This window comes from Girardinichthys multiradiatus, chromosome 9 (assembly GCF_021462225.1).
Source record: "Girardinichthys multiradiatus isolate DD_20200921_A chromosome 9, DD_fGirMul_XY1, whole genome shotgun sequence".
In the NCBI taxonomy this organism is placed as follows: Eukaryota; Metazoa; Chordata; class Actinopteri; order Cyprinodontiformes; family Goodeidae; genus Girardinichthys; species Girardinichthys multiradiatus.
In genome coordinates, this window is record NC_061802.1 from 8,379,983 (window position 1) to 8,401,803 (window position 21,821).

At 39.4% G+C, this 21,821-nt stretch overlaps 1 protein-coding gene across 6 annotated transcripts; it reads left to right on the top strand.

Annotated features, from left to right (window-relative positions):
* Window positions 1-535: 535 nt before the first annotated feature.
* efcab7 (EF-hand calcium binding domain 7) lies at window positions 536-20,555 on the top strand. 6 transcript variants are annotated; one of them, XR_007039807.1, is made up of 14 exons: window positions 536-1,469; window positions 3,463-3,674; window positions 4,625-4,711; window positions 5,009-5,198; window positions 6,504-6,622; window positions 9,477-9,618; window positions 12,810-12,919; window positions 13,069-13,232; window positions 13,392-13,525; window positions 13,607-13,755; window positions 13,866-14,069; window positions 15,411-15,506; window positions 15,645-15,752; window positions 20,165-20,186. XR_007039807.1 is itself a non-coding variant. In XM_047375787.1 (13 exons), exons 1-13 carry the CDS (start codon window positions 1,340-1,342, stop codon window positions 20,243-20,245), a joined length of 1,830 nt encoding a protein of 609 aa, XP_047231743.1. In that variant the 5' UTR covers window positions 884-1,339; the 3' UTR covers window positions 20,246-20,555. The 6 variants fall into 6 exon arrangements, 4 of the variants coding, with proteins under 4 accessions (XP_047231746.1, XP_047231743.1, XP_047231745.1 ...); XR_007039806.1 differs by having other exon boundaries at window positions 15,411-15,752; window positions 20,165-20,209; XM_047375787.1 differs by lacking the exon at window positions 15,411-15,506 and having other exon boundaries at window positions 884-1,469; window positions 20,165-20,555.
* Window positions 20,556-21,821: the final 1,266 nt, after the last annotated feature.

The window sequence follows — 21,821 nt, forward strand, 5'->3', positions numbered from 1 at the left end:
TTTCTGGCTAGACATAAAACTAGCTGTACCTTGTTCAGGCCTTGCTCTTCAACCAGTCAGACTAAGCTTGAGCTTCTTTGCAAATACAAATAGGCAAAATTTCAGTCTCTAAATGTGCCAAGGTGGTAGACACATCAAAATACTTGATGTAATTGCACCAAGCAGGGGTTCTAAAAAGTGTTGCTGAGGGTGGTCAGCTAATGATGCATAACATTTTTTTTAGGTTTTATTTGTAAAGCAAATAATGATAATAAACTCCAAATGAAAAATGTAATTTGAGGCCTACATGTTCTGATGTGCTGACACTATTTTGAACAGGTCATTAAAATTTGTATTTTAAACAAGACACAAAAGGTTCCCGTAAAAAGCCAGCTAGTCCGGTGACTGAGGTCGTGTTGATTGAGCCCAGTTCCAAAGCTTGTCCTGATCTGGGTCTTTTAAAACAACAACTGACTCAAACAGCGATGAACCTGGGTGTGACGCAGGACAGTGACCTTAAGTCTGATGCCCGGGTCAAATCAGTGGTCAAGTTCACCTTTTGTATTTAGGACAAATGACCAAGGTTGAACCATTCCTGTCACGGCAGCATTTTGAGACTTTAATCCATGATTTAATCCAAATCGTTTAGACTACTGTATGCGGGCTGAGCCAGTTGTACTCAAAGAGGAGGTTAACCGAGCGTTTTCAGTCGCTGCCCCCAAACTGTGAAACGACCTACCTTTGCGGATAAGACAATCCGACTCATTTCCTGTTTTTTAAATCATCTCTTAAAACAATGTTTTTCTCTTTAGCTTTTATTTCGGTTTGAGATGTTGCCTTTTATTGTTTTCATTGCTTTATGACCTTAACTGTTTTATTGCTTTGACTGTGTTTATTTGATTTTATTGTTTCGGAATTGTGTGTGTGTTTTATCTCGTGTTTTATTTGAGGTGTACAGCACTTTGATTAACGGTGTTGTTTTTAAAGGGCTTTACAAATAAGGTTATTGTAGAGCGCTGTATTGTATTGCACTAGTATCGTTTTATTAAACTCTTTCGCCATATAATTTGGCCAAACACGCGAACTTTAAATTGGGTTTATTTTGTCGAGGACACGTTATTTTATTAATTTAGGAGGAACGTCTTCTTTTTCGTTGTTTCCACCGTGTCCTATTTGAAGCGCACCGTGGAGTTTTTGTTTCCTTAGCAACAGTCCCAGCGATAGCAACTATGTATGTATCACATTTATCAACAAACAGGCAGATGTAACAGTTCAAACTAATAGTAGCCGGTCTGTTCTCGGTTTACTGTATGGCGGACAGACACAGCGAACGGTAGCCATATTGTTTTTTCCGTACAAAATGTCTTTTCAGGAACCATCTCGTCCCTCCGATGAAGATGAGGATTTTTACATGCAATGTCGAGCTGCTTATCTTGCTGTGTTTCGATCAAGTTTGGCAAATATTTCTTCAAAGCAGCAGTTATGTCGGGGTAAGAAACGCTTTTGAAGTACTTGTTGATTTGCTGCTCAACATTGCATTTTTACACGTGTGAAAATCGATAGTGGAGCCGATGTTTACTTCAATGCACCTTTTTACCTGAAGTCAGAATAGATGCGTCTTATAAACTCTGACCATGGTCGATCTAGGTCTCAGTCAGCCATCTCTATTCTCCATTAAGTATGTAAGTCTTTAAATGTAGAAGCATACCTGTAATGATGTCAATTTTTTTTAAATCAAGAATACTACAATCATGTCGAAAATGCACGAACATTTTCAAGTTAAAGTTAAATGTTGAATAGAATAACACTATTGTCTGCTTATCCAGACATTGCATTACAAGCTCTGGTTAAGCTAAATTCCAAGTAAAAATGTATAAAATACAGTTCTAAATTAATAAACTAGCTCCCATTCTGACTTCTGTGTAAAATCAGTCACTAGGTTTAGCTACAAACTGGTATCAAAATATATCAAGGTTTAAAGCTTCTAAAATCTTCTGTCAGGCCGTCCTTTCACAATGACATCCTAGAAAATGTTTTTTCCAACTTGATAGAGTAAAACAATGCTTCCCTCCGCACCTGTTGCTTCACGCTGCTGGTCAGCTGGCTGAAAAAGACCTACTAGACTTTTCTGCACTTGCAAGAAAGGCAAATTCGCCAGTTTGTAAATATTTACGGTTGCACAAAAGAGACAACCATATTTGGAAACTAAAGAAGTACCACCCAGCATTCTAAGAAAATGCTGTAATACAAGCAGCATTTTGGTTAAGTAGCTGACTGCAGGCTAGCTAAAACTGCAGATAGCCTGACTAATTAACCAGATATCATAAGCTTGTTTTACTGGTGTTCCTTTATAAAGCATGGCAAGTATTTGTTCTCGGTTATAAACATCTCTCGTTTACCTGATGGGTTAACTAATGGTTCAATTAAGAAAGCCACAGAAAGTTCATTAAATTGCCAACCTTAATCCTAAATAGTAAAGTTGTTCTTGAGAAAATTAGCCAGTTCAGCGTCCATGGTCAAAGTTTCTCTTCTTGTACACTTCTGCATTCATCACCTGACATTTGTCCTCCTATGTCTGTAGTCACTGAGCCATTTAGATAGATCCAAGGCTTTTTGGTGCGAAATAAATGATTTCAGCTTTGCTTCCTTTAGTTATCTACGCAGCCAAAAAATGCATGTTCTGGCAGTCTGCCTGCTGCTGAACATGGCAACTGGGGGGTGCTTAAATGCAATTGGCTGATGTACCAAGAAGTACCCAATGACAGCACAAAACTAAAACTATACCACCAGTTTTGATAACTCAGACTACAGCAATATAGTTGATTCATTTTATTTATTCAATTATTTAGATAATTATTTAGATAATCGGGCTGCACGGTGGTGCAGTTGGTAGCACTGTTGCCTTGCAGCAAGAAGGTCCTGGGTTCGATTCCCAGCCGCGGGTCTTTCTGCATGGAGTTTGCATGTTTTCCACGTGCATACGTGGGTTCTGACCGGGTACTCCGGCTTCCTCCCACAGTCCAAAGACATGCCTGTTAGGTTAATTGGTCAATCTAAATTGCCCTTAGGTGTATGAATGAGTGTGTGCTTGGTTGTTTGTGTGTTGCCCTGTGACGGACTGGCGACCTGTCCAGGGTGTACCCTGCTTCTCGCCCATAGACTGCTGGAGATATGGAATAAGTGGTAGAAAATGACTGACCGATTTAGATTATCAGTTTTTCTTTCTTTCAAACACATCAGCTTCAGATTTGTCTGCTGTAGGTGTATGAATCTTGAACTGTGGTGTAGGTACCATTGGTGGTTCTCAGTCTCTATTGAGTGTTCTTCCAGGGTAAAATAATTTGGTTTTAACTATTTACTTATTAAAAGCCAAACTATCGTAGGATAAACTTTTCATGGCAAACCAATTAGCCAATGTGTCTAACTTTCTATCAGAGTTTTTTCCTACGAGATGTCATGGTTTTTCCCATTAATCTCGCCTAGTTCTCCAGCAGGCTGGTAGAAATCCGTCCCATGCTACCCTTAATAAATACTGGACTTCTAGAACATCTAAGCTAAACTTTGATGACTTCTGCGAGATTCTGAAATGTGAGAGGAAAACCGAGGAAGCTGAGCTAATGAGGGCTTTCAGAAAACTGGACGTGAAGTGTGACGGCTACATCACACACAGCGTACTGGAGAAGGCTCTAACCTCTGTAAGTAACGTCTGATTTTTTTATACGACATATTTTCAGGAAAGTACAGGATATTTTATTAACAGTAAACTCTAGTTTTGTTGGTTAAATTTTGTAATACTTGCTTTCTCCTGGACTGGGGTCTTTAACTTGGGGTTTTGTTTTGCAGCAGCTCCTTCATAACGATCCCTCTTTGGTCCAAAATATTTTATAGAACTCAGCAATGAGAATGGCTAGTTTTAGCTGTTCTTCCATCTCTTTTTATGCACTATCTACACAACATTTCCACTAGACAATGAAACATTTTTTGTGATTAGGCTGCAAACTGTGTACTTTATTTCTAATTTTTGTTTAAAAAATTGAGTGTGCCACACAAGAACAGGAATTAATTTACTTGTTTTTTGTTCTAAAACCTGAAAACAGAGATGAAATTGTAGTTCTTTACTGCCACCATTTTATTTAAGTAGTTAGTATGCAGGCTGTGAAAGTTTTGTAAAGTATAGAATTTGAGTTTTTTATTCTGGGTGGAACTATTGGGGAAAAAAAGTTTGGGAAAATATCTGTTTTTTAGACTTTATTCCCTGTCCCATTGTCAAAAAATTGAATCCATCCATCCATCCATCCATCTTGTCAGCAGTTTTTGCAGGTTACGTATCTAAACACTAAGCACTGGATCTTATACAGTGGTTAGGGCTTTATAAATATCTGCCTTGAATCTACATTGAACATTTTTATTTAGATGTTAAACACTGGAATAAAAAGGAAAAAGAATTGAACTTGAATGAACTTATGTTATAAAAAAAGCCCTGTATTTAGTAACAGCAAAGTCAAAATGGCTGTTTAGAACCCAAGGGTTGGTGAGTCCAGTCTAGGACAGCTAGCCAATGGAGCTCTTTTGAGTTAACTTAACTAAGATGTATGTACATCATGTTTGGTCATACTTTTTTTTGTAACTGTGTTTATTCTTGCAGAGAGGTGAGAAGATGACAGCTGAGGAGGTGAATGCTGTTTTCTCATTGGCAGATATAAACAGGGATGGCAAACTGGACTATGCTGAGGTATATTCAGACAAGAGAAATCTGAATTTTTCTAACACTTATTATATTGTAGGATAATTAAAGCAACAAAGGCAAATGAATGAATATGAAATGAATATTTTAAATATTTTCGGGCCTTGTTACATTCCTTTGAACCATTTAGATTTCTGTACAGAGTTTTATCTCTGTTGTTTGTTCCAAATCTGTCTTGATTTGTTGTTCATTCTGAAAAAATTGAAGTCATTTATGTTCCTCTTTGTTGGCTCTTAACATTGCTCATGTATCATTCTCCTACTACTCATTTCCTGTTGCTGTCAGTTCTGCAGGCGACTTGTATCTACAGTGGAGCAGTCTCAGACGGCTGCTTTGGAGAAGCTAGAAGCTGACGCTAAGCTAAAGAGGCAGAACTTTGGCAGCCAGTTGTACAGCCCTCCTAAAAGCTCAGTGGCATCAGCGTCATCTGTATCAGTAGCGCAACATGCAGAATCAGACTCCACTGTGAAGAAAGGTATAAAATACTGTATGAATGGAAGATATAGCACAGGTCTACCTGAAATCTCCCCAGTGCACCCCTATGATCGGTTTTGATTAATAAATCATAGCTCTTTTATTGATCAATTTTTCAGCACCAGTGTGACAAATCACCCCATTAGGGCAGTCCACATTTCATAATAGCCACACAATTAGAGCAGCTTGTTTAGAGGGAGGAGACAGCTATTCTGGTAATCATTACAGCCATTAGAAGATTGACAAAAACTCACTTTGGCCTGAAACCACTTGGATTCAGTCAACGTAATGTTTTTGCTTGACAGTGATAAGGTATCTGTACATTTTCTGTAGGTCTTGAAAAAGGATGTGTGTTTTTAAAATTTTGAACCCAACTGTAGAAGAAAGGATTAGAAGGGCGGAGCTCCAGGAAGATAAGGCGAGTGAGAGGCCTACGTCGGTAAGATAGATGGGGTTGATTTAAGTGGTCAGTCCATGTTCTTGTTATTGATTTGGGGAGGATTCCACCACTTCTCACTGGGGAGGTGATGAGGGATTAGAGAGGAGGAGCAGCCAGCCACCACTGCAAAAACAAATGAGCTCCCATGTAGTAGTCAGGATTATCACGTTATTGTGCCGCTCCCATGTATTGATTTATACCTGTTGCGTTTTAACAAGGCTTAGACCTGAGATGCTGTATGATCACACATGTCAAATGGGTTATTTTGAAGCCTCAATGCTGTTTTGGTTTGATTTAATTTTACTTTCATTTAGGTTAACACTTGACTGTAAAGGAATTTGCCTCTACTGTAAATTGGTAATTTGACTGATTTGTTTGAAAAAATCTTTCAAAAAAGAGCTTTATTTTTACTCTCTTGGTTAGAACACGACATAGATCTAAAATATAACCATGGTTAAATATATTTACAGTGGATTTATTTATTTCTGTGTCTAAGTAACTTTTCATTTTTCTAATCATCCTGATTTCTATGTTTGGAAACAATCAGCCCCTTCATAAAAGTAAAATGTATGTTCTGCTCTCAGTTAGTGTTCAAGGAAAAAAGTTAAGCAAGAAAATGAATTTGAAGGGTTGCCTTTAGTGATCTTAATATGGCAACATAATTAATTACAGGGAGCTTGATCTCGAGATTGCACTTTCTCAGAACCCAAAACCAAGTCTGCATTGACACTTGTACAACCAGACTCTTAAGAAGGCAGATTATAATGCAAAGAGTGCTGGACTTTCCCTACTTTCCCTCAGTTATTCTGTAAATTAGTCATTTTAAATGTTGAGTGTTCCTCTAACTGCTGTGTGTGTGTTTCTCAGACAGCCAGTCCTCCTCTCGTCCTTCGGCTCGCAGCAGACGGTCCTCCCTGTCAAACTCAATCACAATGACATCCAGCAGCAGTAAGGCGGGCAAAGTTCTAGAACCTCCAGGTTTACAGGTAACTGAAGCTGTTAATACTACAATAATGTAAATAAGCATTAACTTGTTCAAAACGTACAGAAATGGGGAACCCGAGGTCCTGTAAATTGTGCGTGTCTGTTTTGGGTTGCCGGCTACTGCTACGACAGGACAGAGTGTGTCGCTTTTTGCTGAAACCAAATGTCCTGTTTTTCTTGTTCTCCACACCTAGGGATCAGCTTGCAGTCTTGGACTGATAGTTCAGTGCTATTTATACTGCTTATGTGCACCACCAAGTGGTCAAATAGCATTAAGCATGCTGAGGTGACTGAATCATTTGTCCTGACAGAGCCTCTGCATAGTGTAAGATGAGAATAATTGGCATTATTATTGGATAATTGCTACAATATTTCATAGAATGTTCAAACAAGTTGGCAGTGGCTCATATGTGGGGTATATATGGTGTTTGAAATCAGCATCTCTATAAAGCCTGTCAGCAGAGGGAAGCATAAGTGTTCCTAGTAAAAAACGTGGGACTGCTGAATTTGAGCTTGATTAAACACAGTGGACCAAGACCACAGTCGCCTTTGTCTCCTTAGCCCAGGTAGGAAGCTACTGCTGTTGTCTCTGTCTCGGGAATTGCTTAACACAAGGAGAGTTCTGGATCTGTGTGTGTGTGCTTGCTGTTGAAGTTCTGACTCCAGCTGCAGTCCACACCTTGTGAATCTCCCCCAAACTCTTGAATGTGCTTTGCTTCACAATCCTCTCAAAGCTGCTGTTATCCCTATTGCTGTTGTGTTTTCTTTAGCACGTTTGTTTCTTTGTGCTACACTTTTCATTGATATGCTTGGATACAGCACTATGTGAACAGCCACCTTCTTTAGCACAAATGTTTTGTGGCCTAGCATAACATAACATAATATTTCTGCAATACAAGCCCGTTTTTATTGGTTTATCTAATCATTTCTGTGTAGGTCATTTTATCAAAACAATTGCTTAATGTACTCTGCAATGAATCTAAATACTATTAGTTACCCATTTTAAAAATCAAATTACTGAAATAAATTAATATTTCAATCATATTTTTATTTATTAAGCTCTAACTGTGTATACAGTGCTATTGTGGTTTATTATAATTTCTAAATATGTACATTTTGTATGTTTGCTGAATAACTGGATATCTTTTTGTTTCTGTGGAGGACGTCAGTATAAGGAGGACCTAGCGCTGCCATGCAGTGGCTTCGATGGCTGAATATAGCCTGGGGTGGATAGATATACACTGTATTGATCTGGCGCTCTTTGTTTTCACTCTTTTGGGCTTAACCCTGGCTGGTTTGCTTTACAGCAAAGGGAAAAAAAACCGTAAATAAATAAACAGAACAGGACGGGTCTGAGCACTGTGTTGAGATTGGAAACGGCCAGACATCATTAAGGGTAACAGAATGTGTGTCCAGAGAGTACCTCGAAGGGGAACTTCTGCTCCCTGTAGTGGCTCCCTCCCTATATTGCCACCGGCTAATAACTGCAGCTGATGGAGGACAGATGTGGAGCTGTGTCGGTATGCATGTATTGTTGCATCTTCTGATATATAAATTTGTCCTTGTACACAGAAATCTACATAGTAATCATTAGTCTTTTTTTGCTATAGCTTTTTATATGTAGATAAAAGTAGGAAGAGAATAAAGAATGTTTAATTGTGTGTGTGTGTGTGTGTGTGTGTGGTGTCCTGCGACCCTGTGAGACACTAAATCAGACCTGTGGCTGGAGCAGGTGACAGAGCCTGTATTAGTCTGCAGGCTGACCCTCTCTCTATGGAGGCATTAATTCTGATGTCCTTAACCAGTGGATGGGTGCCCATGGCATTTTCCCTCATTTAATATTGTCTGGACAAACCACCGAAGTGTTATGGTTTGATCTTTTATGCCTCTCACTGCCCAAAATAAATACTCAGAGAAAATGGCTTTTCTCTAAAGGAGTGGCATGCTCCGTCTTTATGGTACTTTCTTTGTTTAACTTGGTGATTTATTTATCCACTAAAAAGATATATAGCCTATTCCAGACCTGCTCGGTCCTCAGTGTCCTCTTACTGTGTGTCCACACCAACTGTGTTTTCATTTAATGTGTCTCCAATGAGGGGAATGAAAACTTCCTTGTGTTGATGTTCCAATTCAATTTCAAATTATTACCTAATTTCGGTTGTGTAGCCAGACAAAGCAACAACGGGACTGCAAGATGTGAGAAATATTAGAATTCATAAATATCGCCAAAGTAGTCCCTGAACAGTTTTGAATGACTGTTCGCTCAAGATTGAAGAGGCCGTATTTATCAAGGTTAAATGGACTCCAATTTGCCCCAATCAGGTCCAGGAGGGAGATTTGCCTCAGCCCTCTGCAGACACACTGTGTGACACTCCTGCCCTCTTCTGGAGCAGTACTAGTATAGCATATGTTTCACGCTGCTGAGCTAAAATTAAAAAATGCTGCAATGAATTTTCCCTCTGAAGATTGGAGTGGTAATTATAACTGTGGTAGTCTCTGTTAATCAACTGAGCTTCTTCAGCTTATTTATGCCAAAATGTACTTCCCCTGTCACAAGAGCCATCCTACTTTTAATAGGAACTCTTAATTAGTTTTGGTTTCTGTTGACTGAATAAATGAATTTTGCTGTCAGAGATAAAACAGGGGTGTAATTTTGTCAGGATCTGAGCCAAGGCCACAAACACAAAAACGTTTCAAGATCGATACAAGATTTAATGTTTAATAAGTGTTATCAAGGCCTCAAAATGGAGACGACCATGTTTCTCTGATTGTTCCCCTGGTTTGCCAACCACACACCCATTCCTAGAAATGTAAACGTTTGTGTTTGTCAAGCAGAAATGTTTTCTGTCATTCCAGGAATGGCACCACAGCTATATGAAAGGCTGCTTCTTTGTGGAGGATAATGGGAGTATTAGCTCTCTGCAGTACCACCTTCATCTCTCTGAGACAACCAGCGTCTATCTAACCATCCAGCCACTGAGCCTCAGCCACAGACCCGGTTAGTTTTAACCTTATTTGTATGAAAATATAAAACTGTAGTATATGTTTTGTACAGTTGGGAACGTATTGCATAATCTTGCACACATTTAACCTGCAAGATTCCTTTTCCAGAAATCGTAGTAGAGTCTAAGCCACTCCTCACTTAGCTTCATTTGGCTTTCTGAATGTTTTTTGGACTATTTGTGAAAATTGACTATTTTTGACATTTTCTAAATAATGATTATGAAACACTGAATCATAAAAAGGCATCTTAGTTCAACAGACGGGTAACAGGAGTGTTGTGCCTACACACGACAGACAACTCGATAATAAATCTATTTAAGCTTTAGTTCTTTAGTTAGCAGCTTTAGGTGCTGTTATACTCAGCCTGTCATAAAAGTCAAGCTAAGCTTAACTGAACCTTATCTACAGTGGAGAGAACAAGTATTTGATACACTGCTGATTTTGCAGGTTTTCCCACTTGCAACGCATTTGGAAGTCTTTGATTTGTATCATAGTTACTCTTCGACTGTGAGTGAAGGAATCTGAAACAAAAATTCAGAAAATCACATTGTGTGATTTTTTAAGTGATTAATTAGCATTTTATTGCATGACATAAGTATTTGATCACCTAAAAACCAGTAAGAATCCCGGCTCTCATAGTCCTGTTAGTTCTTCTTTAAGAAGCCAACCTGTTCTCCACTCATTACCTGTATTAACTGCACCTGTTTGAACTCGTTATCTGTATAAAAGACACCTGTCCACACACTCAGTCAAACAAACTCCAACCTCTCCACAACGGTCAAAACCATAGAGCCGTGTGACGACATCAGGGATAAAACAGTAGACCTGCACAGGCTGGGATTGGCTACACGAAAATAGCCAAGCAGCTTGGTGAGAAGGTAACAACTGTTGCCGCAATTATAAGAAAATGGAAGAAGTTCAATATGACGGTCAATCTCTCTCGGTCTGGGGCTCCATGCAACACCTCTCACCTTGTGGGGAATCAATAATCATGAGGAAAGTGAGGAATCAGTCCAGAACCACACAGCAGGACCTAGTCAATGACCTGAAGAGAGCTGGGACCACAGTCTCAAAGACCATTAGTAACACACTATGTCGCCATGGATTAAAATCCTGCAGTGCACGCAAGATCCCCCTGCTCCAGCCAGCGCATGTCCAGGCCCGTCTGAAGTTTGCCAATGACCATCTGGATGATCCAGAGGAGGAACAGGAGAAGGTCCAGTGGTCTGATGAGACAAATATAGAGCTTTGTGGTCTAAACTCCACTCGCCTTGTTTGAATTAAGAAGGATGAGTACAACCCCAAGAACACCATCCCTACCATAAAACATGGAGGTGGAAATATCATTCTTTGCTTTTCTACAAAGGGGATAGGACGACTACACCGTATTGAAGGGAGGAGGGATGGGGCCATGTATCGGGAGATCTTAGCCAACAACCTCCTTCCCTCAGTAAGGGCATTAAAGATGGGGTCATGGCTAGGTCTTCCAGCATGACATTGATCCAAAGCACACAGCCAGGGATCAACTAAGGAGTGGCTCCGTAAGCATCTCAAGGTCCTGGAGTGGCCTAGCCAGTCTCCAGATCTGAACCTAATCGAAAACCTTCAGAAGGAACTGAAAGTCCATATTGGCCAGTGACAGCCCCGAAACCTGAAGGATCTGGAAAGATCTGTATGGAGGAGTGATCCAAAAAATCCCCGCTGCAGTGTGTGCAAACTTCGTCAAGAACTACAGGAAACGTCTGATATCTGGATATGGCAAACAAAGGTTTCTGTACAGAATATTAAGTTTTGTTTTTCTGATGTATCAAATACTTATGCAATAAAATGCAAATGAATTACTTAAAAATCACACAATGTGATTTTCTGGATTTTTGTTTTAGATTGTCATTCACAGTTGAAGAGAACCTATGATAAAATCTAAAGACCTCTTCCTGCTTTCTAAGTGGAAGAAGCGTATCAAATACTTGTTGTCTCCACACTCTTTTAAAACCTAAAATAAGAAGGATCTGCCAGATTGTGATAACAGAATTTGATGCCCCATAAATAGATTTTTTTTGTACCAGTCATGTGATTTACAAAAGAGAGATATCCTGAGACTCCATTCTGTTTCACGACTGATTCCATTTAATCCACTGTAGATAAAAATGGGAGCTTTTTTACTTATTTTTTCGCCATCCCCCTATTTTTCTCATCTTTTCAATTCTGTTTTTTTATATAGCGCCAATTCACAACATGTTGTCTCAAGGCACTTTACAATGTCAGTTCAATCGAATCATAAAGATTTCAAGTTTGGTAAATACATTCCAATTAATCCTAGCTGTCAAGCAGTGCAGTTGGATTCAGTTTATTATTCAAATTGATTTGTAATTTTTTATCCTCAATACCTAGAAAATATATGCTAATGCATGCTACTGAAGATTGTTATTCTTTTATACTTTTTAGTTATTTTTCATGATTTCCTGTTTCCCTGGGGTATATGACATGACGCAGAGCATTTCTTTTTCCATTCTTCAAAACTAAAAAGACACAACAACAGTAGAACATACCTTTTTAAATAAGGCAACTGTGTGTTGATCTTGGCTGCAACAAAATAGCTGCTCACCTAACCTTGCAAATATCTACAGTTAGAGTAGCAAATAAACAACTGGATCTATAACTAACAAGGCTGGACGAGGAGAAAACTCCTTCCCATGGTACCAGTGCCAGTAATTGTGAACCGCACTTGGTGTCCAATTTTTGGCTAATTTAGGAATCACTTTGTTGGGTAAAAATATATGTATTTTATGCCACCTAAGCAGCGTTAGCTTTGACTTTTATTGTTCTAGATTACAGAAACTGTGTCTTTGTCACAAGCTACTACATAACTGCAATGATTACATTTGACTATAAGTTAAATGGTTCTTTGTGAACACCAGTTTATTTCTGCATGTGCATTTTAATGCTTAAACTGTGGCAGGTTTGGTTATTGAAAATAAAATGGATCTCTAGTTAAATAGTTGAAAATTTGTAGAAACAAAACTCCATGGAAGCTTAATATAAAGAAATCATAGGTTCTAGAAACTTTACCCGGTACCGCACATTACATTTGTATCTGCTTTACATGTGTGGATTTTGTGAAATTAAATAATTTGTGGTAAAAAAATGTTTTATTTCTTGTTATATTTCTTTATCTTACCCTTTCAGACAAGCCTCCAACATGGATGAATGTGGACACAGCTCTTTTTGTCATGTCAGCTTGTGAAACCAAAGAGGACTCTGCTTTAGTTTGTTTCACCGAATCAAAAGACAAAGGAGTAAGTTTGTATGTAAAAAGGCACTTTAATCACTATATTCAGTCAGTCAGTCAGTAATTATATAAAACATCTGTGCTCTTACAAACTAATATAATCCCTGTTTGTTTGTTCTTGTTAGATTATTTGTTGATGTTCTTTTGCTCTTGCAGAAGTATGTTTGGAAAGGAGAACTAAATGCCGGGTCATACCACCTGCTTCCCTTCAGCACCGGCTGCAGACTAAAGAAGCAAAGCAAGAATAACTTTTCGGATAAATCTGTTGAACTTGTCTACAAGACTGACACGGGAGAACTAGACCTCACCAGCGAGCTGAGGTAGACCTCCCTATATTGATATATATCTGATATTGATATCTGTTGCTACTACAGAGTTTAAACGGAGAACGGCTTTATGGATGCAGGTTTTTTGTACAGGAAAATACGATGAAGTCAAGATGTGGGGCATTCATCTGTGATACTCCGTTTTTGCCACAGGGAGGTGCTGTCTGAAATCTTTGAGGTGATCGACCTGGATGGTAACGGCTTGCTAAGCCTGGAGGAGTACAACTTTTTTGAGCTGAGGGCCAGTGGGGAGAAGTGTGACAAGGATGCCTGGACCGTGTGTAAAGGTAATCATCAACAGAATGCCAACATGAAATCAATTGAGCACATCAAGGTTTTAATAATTCATCCTTATGAATATTGACCAGAAAACTTTGATATGAGAAAAAACCAGCTGACACGGCAAGGTTTTATGGAGCTGAACATGATGGAGGCCACCGAGAAAGATGGAGACCCCGCAGACTTGTGGGTGACCCTGGAATCTATGGGTTACAATCGTATGCTGGAGTTAGTAGAGGTAGGTTGTACCCAGAGCTAGACTCAAACACATAAATGTCAACTCACTTGAGTTTGTGCTATAGCATGAATGTCTACCAACTAAACAAACCTTTCTTCCTACTCTGAAAGGCATGTCCGTTCCAAATAGATGTTTACTGTGAAGGCACTCAGCCGTCCATGCAGCCACTTAGCATGGACTCCAAGCTTTTGAACCAAGCTCTCCAGAAGTCCATCACCTCGAGGTGTGGGGCCAAAGCACTGCGGGGGCATGGCAACGTCTTTATCTACACCTACAGAGAAGACCACCGGATTTCCTCCCTCATAGCCAACAAGGTGGACCACAGACTTCATTTACACTTATCCAGCTGCGTGGGTGGTACTGTACCGGTTACAGGTTTTCATTCACTCATGATGGGCATGAATGTTATGTTTTTTAGAATCATACACCAGCAATATTTGTTTCAATGTCTCTTAGCAAGTTGAAGAGAAATCCCACACGTTTTGTAGACATCAACAGGGTTCTGCCGTAGTTCTGGCTGGATCTTTCCCCAGAAATGATAGAGCTCATCTAATTTGGGCGATTTACTTTTTGAGAGTCAACTTTGACACATGTTCGGTAACTTTTCATTAGATGTGAGCTCGGGGCCATTCCGCGAACCTAATGTTAGCCGGCTTTATCCATCTGATGGAACATCCATTTGTGTCCAGGTTTCAATCTGACCGAAGCTGACACCAGTGCCCCTGTCCATAGTGAAGGGAGAGTTGAACATAGGCTCAGAGGGTACTACCAAGAAAGAAGGACCCGCTCCAGAATCAACGCCTCCATGCTTGTCTGTAATTTGCAGCTGCCCACTTGGTCAAGCCAGATTTTCTCTGGAGAAAAGTTTCATGGTCAGACAAAATAAAGTGAGCTTTTTATCCACAATGAGAATTATGTTTGAGTAGCTAATGTGAGGTTTTAACTTCAGAACATTGTTCAAACTGTCAGGCATGATAGTGGTAGCATGATGCTGAGGGTCTGTTTCGCAACCAGTGGCACTGGTGAATTATAGCCAGACAGAATTATACGTGAAGCTTGAAGATGGTTGTAAGGAAGTTGTTTTTTCTACAACAGGGTCAGAGACATTTATCCAAATATTAGTAAGGGTGTATGTATATATTTGAGCCTTTATGTATATTGTAGCCCTGCGTAGATTAGAGACGGTGGTAGGGGTTTGTCTTGTAACCGGTGGGTTGCCAGTTTGAACTTACGTGTCTCAGTCATTGTGTCCTTGGGCAAGACACTTCACCCGCCTTTCCTGCTGATGGTGGTCAGAGTGCTCGGTGGTGCCGATAGTTGGGCAGCCTCATTTTTGTCAGTCTGCCCCAGGCCAGCTGTGGCTACAATGTAGCTTACCACTGTCAGTGTGTGAATGTGTGTATGAATGGGTGAATGACTGATTGTAGCATGAAGTGCTTTGCGGTCCTTGGACCTGATCAAGCGCTATACAAGCGCAGGCGGTTTACCATTAAATTCGAACTTGTGCACCTGGTTCTTTTCAGAATGTGTATGTTTTTAATATGTTTTCTGTAACCCATTGACCTCTGTTGGGTGAGCATTAAGAGTTATATGAACTACATTTCCCAGGATTTCAGTCAATGCTATCTGTAACCACTGGAGTCTATTCAATTTAGCATCATTGATATGCAGCAGGGGTACCCATTCTCCTGGCAACAAAAGCCAGGCTGAAAGAATGGCTGAGTGGCCCAGAGCACAGCTAAGCAGAGAAGGTAGTTTACTTCCTTATCCAAAGATGAATTTGTGTAAAACTCTTAGTTTCTGTCATCCACATTTATCTTCTTAAACTAATTTCTGCATATTTACAGATTTAAACTGGAGAAAGTTAAGGACTGCTTTCTGTTCTGCAGGCCAATCAGAAGGTGACGGTTCATGTAAACAACGAACAGAGCAGGAACTGTTGCAGCAGCAGAGGGATGACCGTGTTTGCTGTAGAAGTTCCAGCCAGGACCAAAATGGTGAAAACAATTCTTAGGATCACTGCTTTAGTAGTGAAGCTAGTGTTTTCTCCACCTTGTGTTTCTGTTGTTGTAATTGCTTCATTTTAGCAGCATGGTCAGGTGACATCTACAGGGGTTGGACAATGAAACTGAAACACCTGGTTTTAGACCACATTAATTTATTAGTATGGTGTAGGGCCTCCTTTTGCGGCCAATACAGCGTCAATTTGTCTTGGGAATGACATACAAGTCCTGCACAGAGGTCAGAGGGATTTTAAGCCATTCTTCTTGCAGGATAGTGGCCAGGTCACTACATGATACTGATGGAGGAAAACGTTTCCTGACTCGCTCCTCCAAAACACCCCAAAGTGGCTCAATAATATCTAGATCTGGTGACTGTGCAGGCCATGGGAGATGTTCAACTTCACTTTCATGTTCATCAAACCAATCTTTCACCAGTCTTGCTGTGTGTATTGGTGCATTGTCATCCTGATACACGGCACCGCCTTCAGGATACAATGTTTGAACCATTGGATGCACATGGTCCTCAAGAATGGTTCGGTAGTCCTTGGCAGTGACGCGCCCATCTAGCACAAGTATTGGGCCTGTTGTGATTATTAATCTGAGAATATTATTTAATATTTATATTAATATTTTATCAAATAATATTTCGGTCTGTTAAGGGTTGTCCTGTAAATACCAGCCCAGTAAGGCGATGGTATTAGGACAAAATAGAAAGGTGTGAGACGAGCTCTGACATTATTAAACAGCATAAACTCTGTACATATATGGAATGAATTCATACAATTTCTTAAAATACAAGAATTTGACAAAAATAAGTTAACTCAAAGTCAAACATATTTCAATTAACAAACTCTTTACTATGCTAAAACAATCCAACTAAACTACCAAGCAGAATTAAAGAATAACGAAGACTAATGGGCTATGTACAATATAAACAAGTTGATTAAAGATGATTGGAAATTATGACCAAAAGAGTGATGCAACATTACCATGCAATGTTTATGTTTGAGAACCAAGGATTATCTTGAAGAATCTGGAAGTGAAGTTAAGTTAGTCTTGGAACTAACTTAGGCAATAATCAGCAAACGTTTAGACAACCCTTCAAAATGCAAGATCATTCTTAAAATATTATTTTAATAAAATAATGTTTTAAGAATGATCTGCTGAATAAAACCAACCTTCTGGATGACTAATTCTCAATGGTGTCTAATTAGCTGCCTTTATTTATTAAAATAATATTTGAATAAATATTATTAAGGGAATATTTTGGAAAGAGCCAAATATTTCTGGAGAAATGGGGCTTAATGGTGTTTACTTAGTTATCAAATCTAGTAAATGATGTTTAGGGAACTATTATTTACTGGAAAACTAAACCTTTCTGGGGTAAACATTATTTAGCAGCAAGCTCATGTCCTTAGCTGTTAGCAGTTAAGCTAACAAAGAAGCTGATAGCTTAGCACCAGATTCAAACACACACCTTTAAAAATACCGTTAATAAAAGGGTTAAAATGCATAAGTGCGGACGGCGCATTATGATCAATCTTCTGTTTAAAATCACCCTTTAATAAAGTGTGTCTTAACTTTAAAAACACACAAAGAACACAACCTGAGCACGTGTGCTGCAGATATTCTGCTAGCACCAAGATAGCTGAGGTCAACACAAACAAAACCAAACTTCATAAAATGAAAAATGTTTAGATCATTTCAATCTAAATCACTTCTATGTTATTCTGCCCAAACACTTAACCTCATGAACTGTGGTGAGGAACGTTGTCCAAGGCAGAGAAGTTTGAAGAAATGTCCACAGTCTTTAAACGGTTAGCTACAGCTAACCTCCTTAGCTGTAGGGAGTGGCGGCTGTTCTGTCGGCCGGTCTGTGCACAAGTGGTTAGCTTCTAGCTAACCTCCGTAGCTGTGGATGAAAGATGGCTCGTTCTGTCCGCTAACCACACTGCACGTTACCGTTACCACGGTAATGGGGTCTCTGCTGTCTTCCTTCCAGACTGGGAGACCGCTCCGCTCGGCTTCATAGAGGCCGCTTCTCTGTAGGGAACTTCTCTGGGACAGTTTGCTTCTGCAAGTCTCAGAGGAAAAAGTAAGCAATTCTTACACCTTAATTTCCCCGTTCATGAATGAAAATACCGGATACACAGACAGTATTTCATTCATACTTAACTTTGCATATGATCGATGATCGTATGACATCCTTGGATCCAGTTGAAGAGTTTATGTCTGTTTGCCAGCAGAGACATCAGCACGCTTCTCCCCTCCTTTCCCGATGATCACCGGTGGAAGAGGTCGGCTTGTTGGAGAGGGGATGCTCTTATTCAGACAGTGGCATCATGGGAAGTCTGCTGTTACCCCCCTTTTCTCAGTTGCTGGAAGTCAGTTAAATGCTATTTATTTTGAAAGTTCCAGAAAAGTGTGTACTGGAGTTTTAATGTTGTTTCCATGGCTGGGTCCCAACAGGCCAAGGGAATGCCATGATCCACCCCCATGCTTCACTCTGGGCATCCAACAGTCTGGGTGGTACGCTTCTTTGGGGCTTCTCCACAACGTAATTATCCCGGATGTGGGGAAAACAGTAAAGGTGGACTCATCAGAGAACAATACATGTTTCACATTGTCCACAGACCAAGATTTGCGCTCCTTGCACCATTTAAACCGACGTCTGGCATTGGCATGAGTGACCAAATGTTTGGCTATAGCAGCCCGGCCGTGTATATTGACCCTGTGGAGCTTCTGACGGACAGTTCTGGTGGAAACAGGAGAGTTGAGGTGCACATTTAATTCTGCCGTGATTTGGGCAGCCGTGGTTTTATGTTTTTTGGATACAATCCGGGTTAGCACCTGAACATCCCTTTCAGACAGCTTCCTCTTGCGTCCACAGTTAATCCTGTTGGATGTGGTTCATCCTTCTTGGTGGTATGCTGACATTACCCTGGATACCGTGGCTCTTGATACATTACAAAGACTTGCTGTCTTGGTCACAGATGCGCCAGCAAGACATGCACCAACAATTTGTCCTCTTTTGAACTCTGGTTTGTCACCCATAATGTTGTGTGCATTTCAATATTTTGAGCAAAACTGTGGTCTTACCCTGCTAATTGAACCTTCACACTCTGCTCTTACTGGTGCAATGTGCAATCAATGAAGACTGGCTACCAGGCTGGTCCAATTTAGCCATGAAACCTCCCACACTAAAATGACAGGTGTTTCAGTTTCATTGTCCAAGTCCTGTAAGTAAACATAGGAACTACAACAGGGGCAAGCTAGAGTACTTTGCAGGATGTTCACATGTGTACAGTTCTGTTAAATAGCCTAAAAATTGTACAATATACAATAAACAGAAATACAAAATTGTAAGTAAGTTTAACATTTTAAAAGCTGATGAGTTCTTATCTATAATTACTTCTTTCCACATTTTAAGCGTTCACTTGTAGTGGTCTTGCTATATTTAACTCTTTCCACACATTCAGGAATTTAATCTGTGAAAATATAAAGAAAAACAATTTTTTGCATAAATGTGAGAACTCTTATTCATAAAATCTATAAATGCAACCTTTTAAATCTTTCTTGAATAAAAGATGCAGATTGTGGAAAAACAAATTTTCTCTGCAATAGTTCCAGTATGAGTGCTTAATAGTGCTGTGACATTATGGGGTAATAAATTTTAATGTTTCTTTTTACCACAATAAAATTAAGGAGATACGTTCATTTTTCTTTCACATTGGCAACTAGTTGCTAAATGACAAACTCCTTCAAAAGGGTGAATAAAAATGCAATTTTTGTACCCCGAGAATTTATTTTCTTTCCAATCTACCAACCAAATGTTCCCTATCCACCCACCCATCCATCTTTCATCTCTGTTCCTTCCTTGTTCCATATTAAAACCCTGACCACCGTAGAATAGATTGATTGGAATGTATGTTTTATGTATGTACTTTTAAAATGGGTTAAAAGAGATTGAGTACTCTGGAAAGTGGGGTTTGAAAAAGTATGGCGTTTTAGAGATGAACAATGTGTGAACCCCTGAACACACCCACAGAAACCTAAGAAAACCAAGACAGTCAGAGACTGCATACCTCCACCACTCAATGTAGAATCACTGATGCCATAGAAAAACAAAATCCTGGATCCAGGTCATGATCCGGATCACCAACAATATTTAATGGATTCTTCGTTGGGCTAAGACACACCACTGGTGGAAAACTTTCCATAAATTTGGTAACACTCAAACACATACACATAGTCGAACAAACTAAACTGAAAACATAACCTCCTTGGCGGAGGTAATGAAAAGAAAACCAGCTCTGCTGTTACGGCAGCTTAATATGGTACCACAGCACATTATATGATAACATTTTGTCGTGGATTCTAATACAAACATGTTGTTTTTCCTGTAGGTGTGCCAGCACATGCTACCCATTAATGAGAAGCAGGATTGGATCTATAACTGTGCGGAGGCCAGTTTACCCAGCACGTAAAGCTGAAATTCCTTAGACCTACTGCAGTCATTAGGATGTCTAGAAGAAGACTCTCTGATGCTTGTTTAGAAACGTTTTACTAGTAATAATTTATTTCATATTATTGTTGTGTTTCATTTGACATTCAGTGAAGTTAAATTAAATCTTTTATCTTGTCAGCTTTTATGCCTTGTTTGAAAAAAACTGAGCACTTCTCCCTCATGGGTCACATTCGTTAGCTTCATCTGCAGGACTCATGCAACCTGTTATACCACAAGGTACAGTAAATAAAAGACAGTTTTCCTTTTCTTTATTAAATTTGTGTACTCTATCTTGCTAAGCTGTTGGTTTTTATTGAACCTGGTTTTGGACATTTAAGTTACAAACATACTAAGACAGTTGTAGAAATTGCATATCAAATTATTCCAATGGGTATAAGGGAACTCCTAACATTGGTCCTTACATGCATTTAACTCACAATAGATGGATCTCATAAATTGACAAAAATGTCTACGGCATTTAATCTGTAAATACTTTTTTTTTTTTTTTTACAGTAAAATAAAGTAATGTAGGTAGCTTCTGAATTCACTTAAAGTGTGTGTGGCATGTATGAAATATGTTTGAAGCTTTTGGTAATTTTTCTAATGTTGGTGTCCCAGGATGTGTAGTTTGCAGTGAAATGCATTCCTCTGGACTGCACTCTGCACTTTACTTGGCCACGACCTTTCCAGTACGATCCTGACCTCCTATTTTTGTCTCTCTGGCCATTATCTGCCCTTTGACTTTCACTGCTGAAACAGTAGAGCCAGCTGACTCAAATGTCACATGGCATGTGAGATGTATTTAATGTCCTGAACCTATCTGATCCTCTTTTCCCAACACAGTAGTCTCACTCAGCTGCTTGCATTGAAGTTTCAGTTGTTTAACCAGAGTGATGGTCTGTCACTAACAAGCTTCAGTTTGTTCTTTAGGATTTTATATTATAGACCAGCACAAAGTAGTGTATACCTGTGTGAATTGGAATAAAAACTTTCAAAATTTTTACAAGTAAAAACCTGAAAAATATGGTGAGTTTATATTCAGTCCCCTTTAGTCTGATATCCCTTAATAAAATCCAGTGGACCCAATTTCATTCAGTCATGAACTAGTGAATAGAGTCCACCATATTTTAATATCAGCATAGTTGTTTGTTGGAGAACATTAGTGAACAAACAACATCATGAAGACCAAGCAACACACCAGACAGGTCAGAGATAAAGTTGTTAGGAAGTTTAATGCAAGATTCGGTCATAAAACCACTTTTCACGCTTTGATCACCTCATTGAGAACCGTTCAATTCATCCTCTGACATTGTAACGATCAGGGCGCAGCTTTAAACTTCCTAAAGCAACAGGGTGGGCAAAAAGAGTATAAATCAGAAGCAGCCAAGAGACACATGGAGGAGCTGGAGATAGCCATAGCTCGGTGGGAGAATCTTCTGACGAGCACCCCATTAAGTAAACATGGCAGTTTTTGAAACGTGTCCCTTTTTCGGTTCGTCACGTATGAGACACAGCAAACGTAAAAGGTCCTCTCGTCAGATCAAATAATTTCACTT

Bases quoted from the DNA above. Each gene is read 5' to 3' on its own strand.
- efcab7 (XM_047375787.1), top strand. From the start codon at position 1,340: ATGTCTTTTCAGGAACCATCTCGTCCCTCCGATGAAGATGAGGATTTT. The intron at 14,070-15,644 runs GTGGACCACAGA...TCTGTTCTGCAG, and splicing joins CCTCCCTCATAGCCAACAAG to GCCAATCAGAAGGTGACGGT. The intron at 15,753-20,164 runs GTGAAAACAATT...TTTTTCCTGTAG, and splicing joins TTCCAGCCAGGACCAAAATG to GTGTGCCAGCACATGCTACC.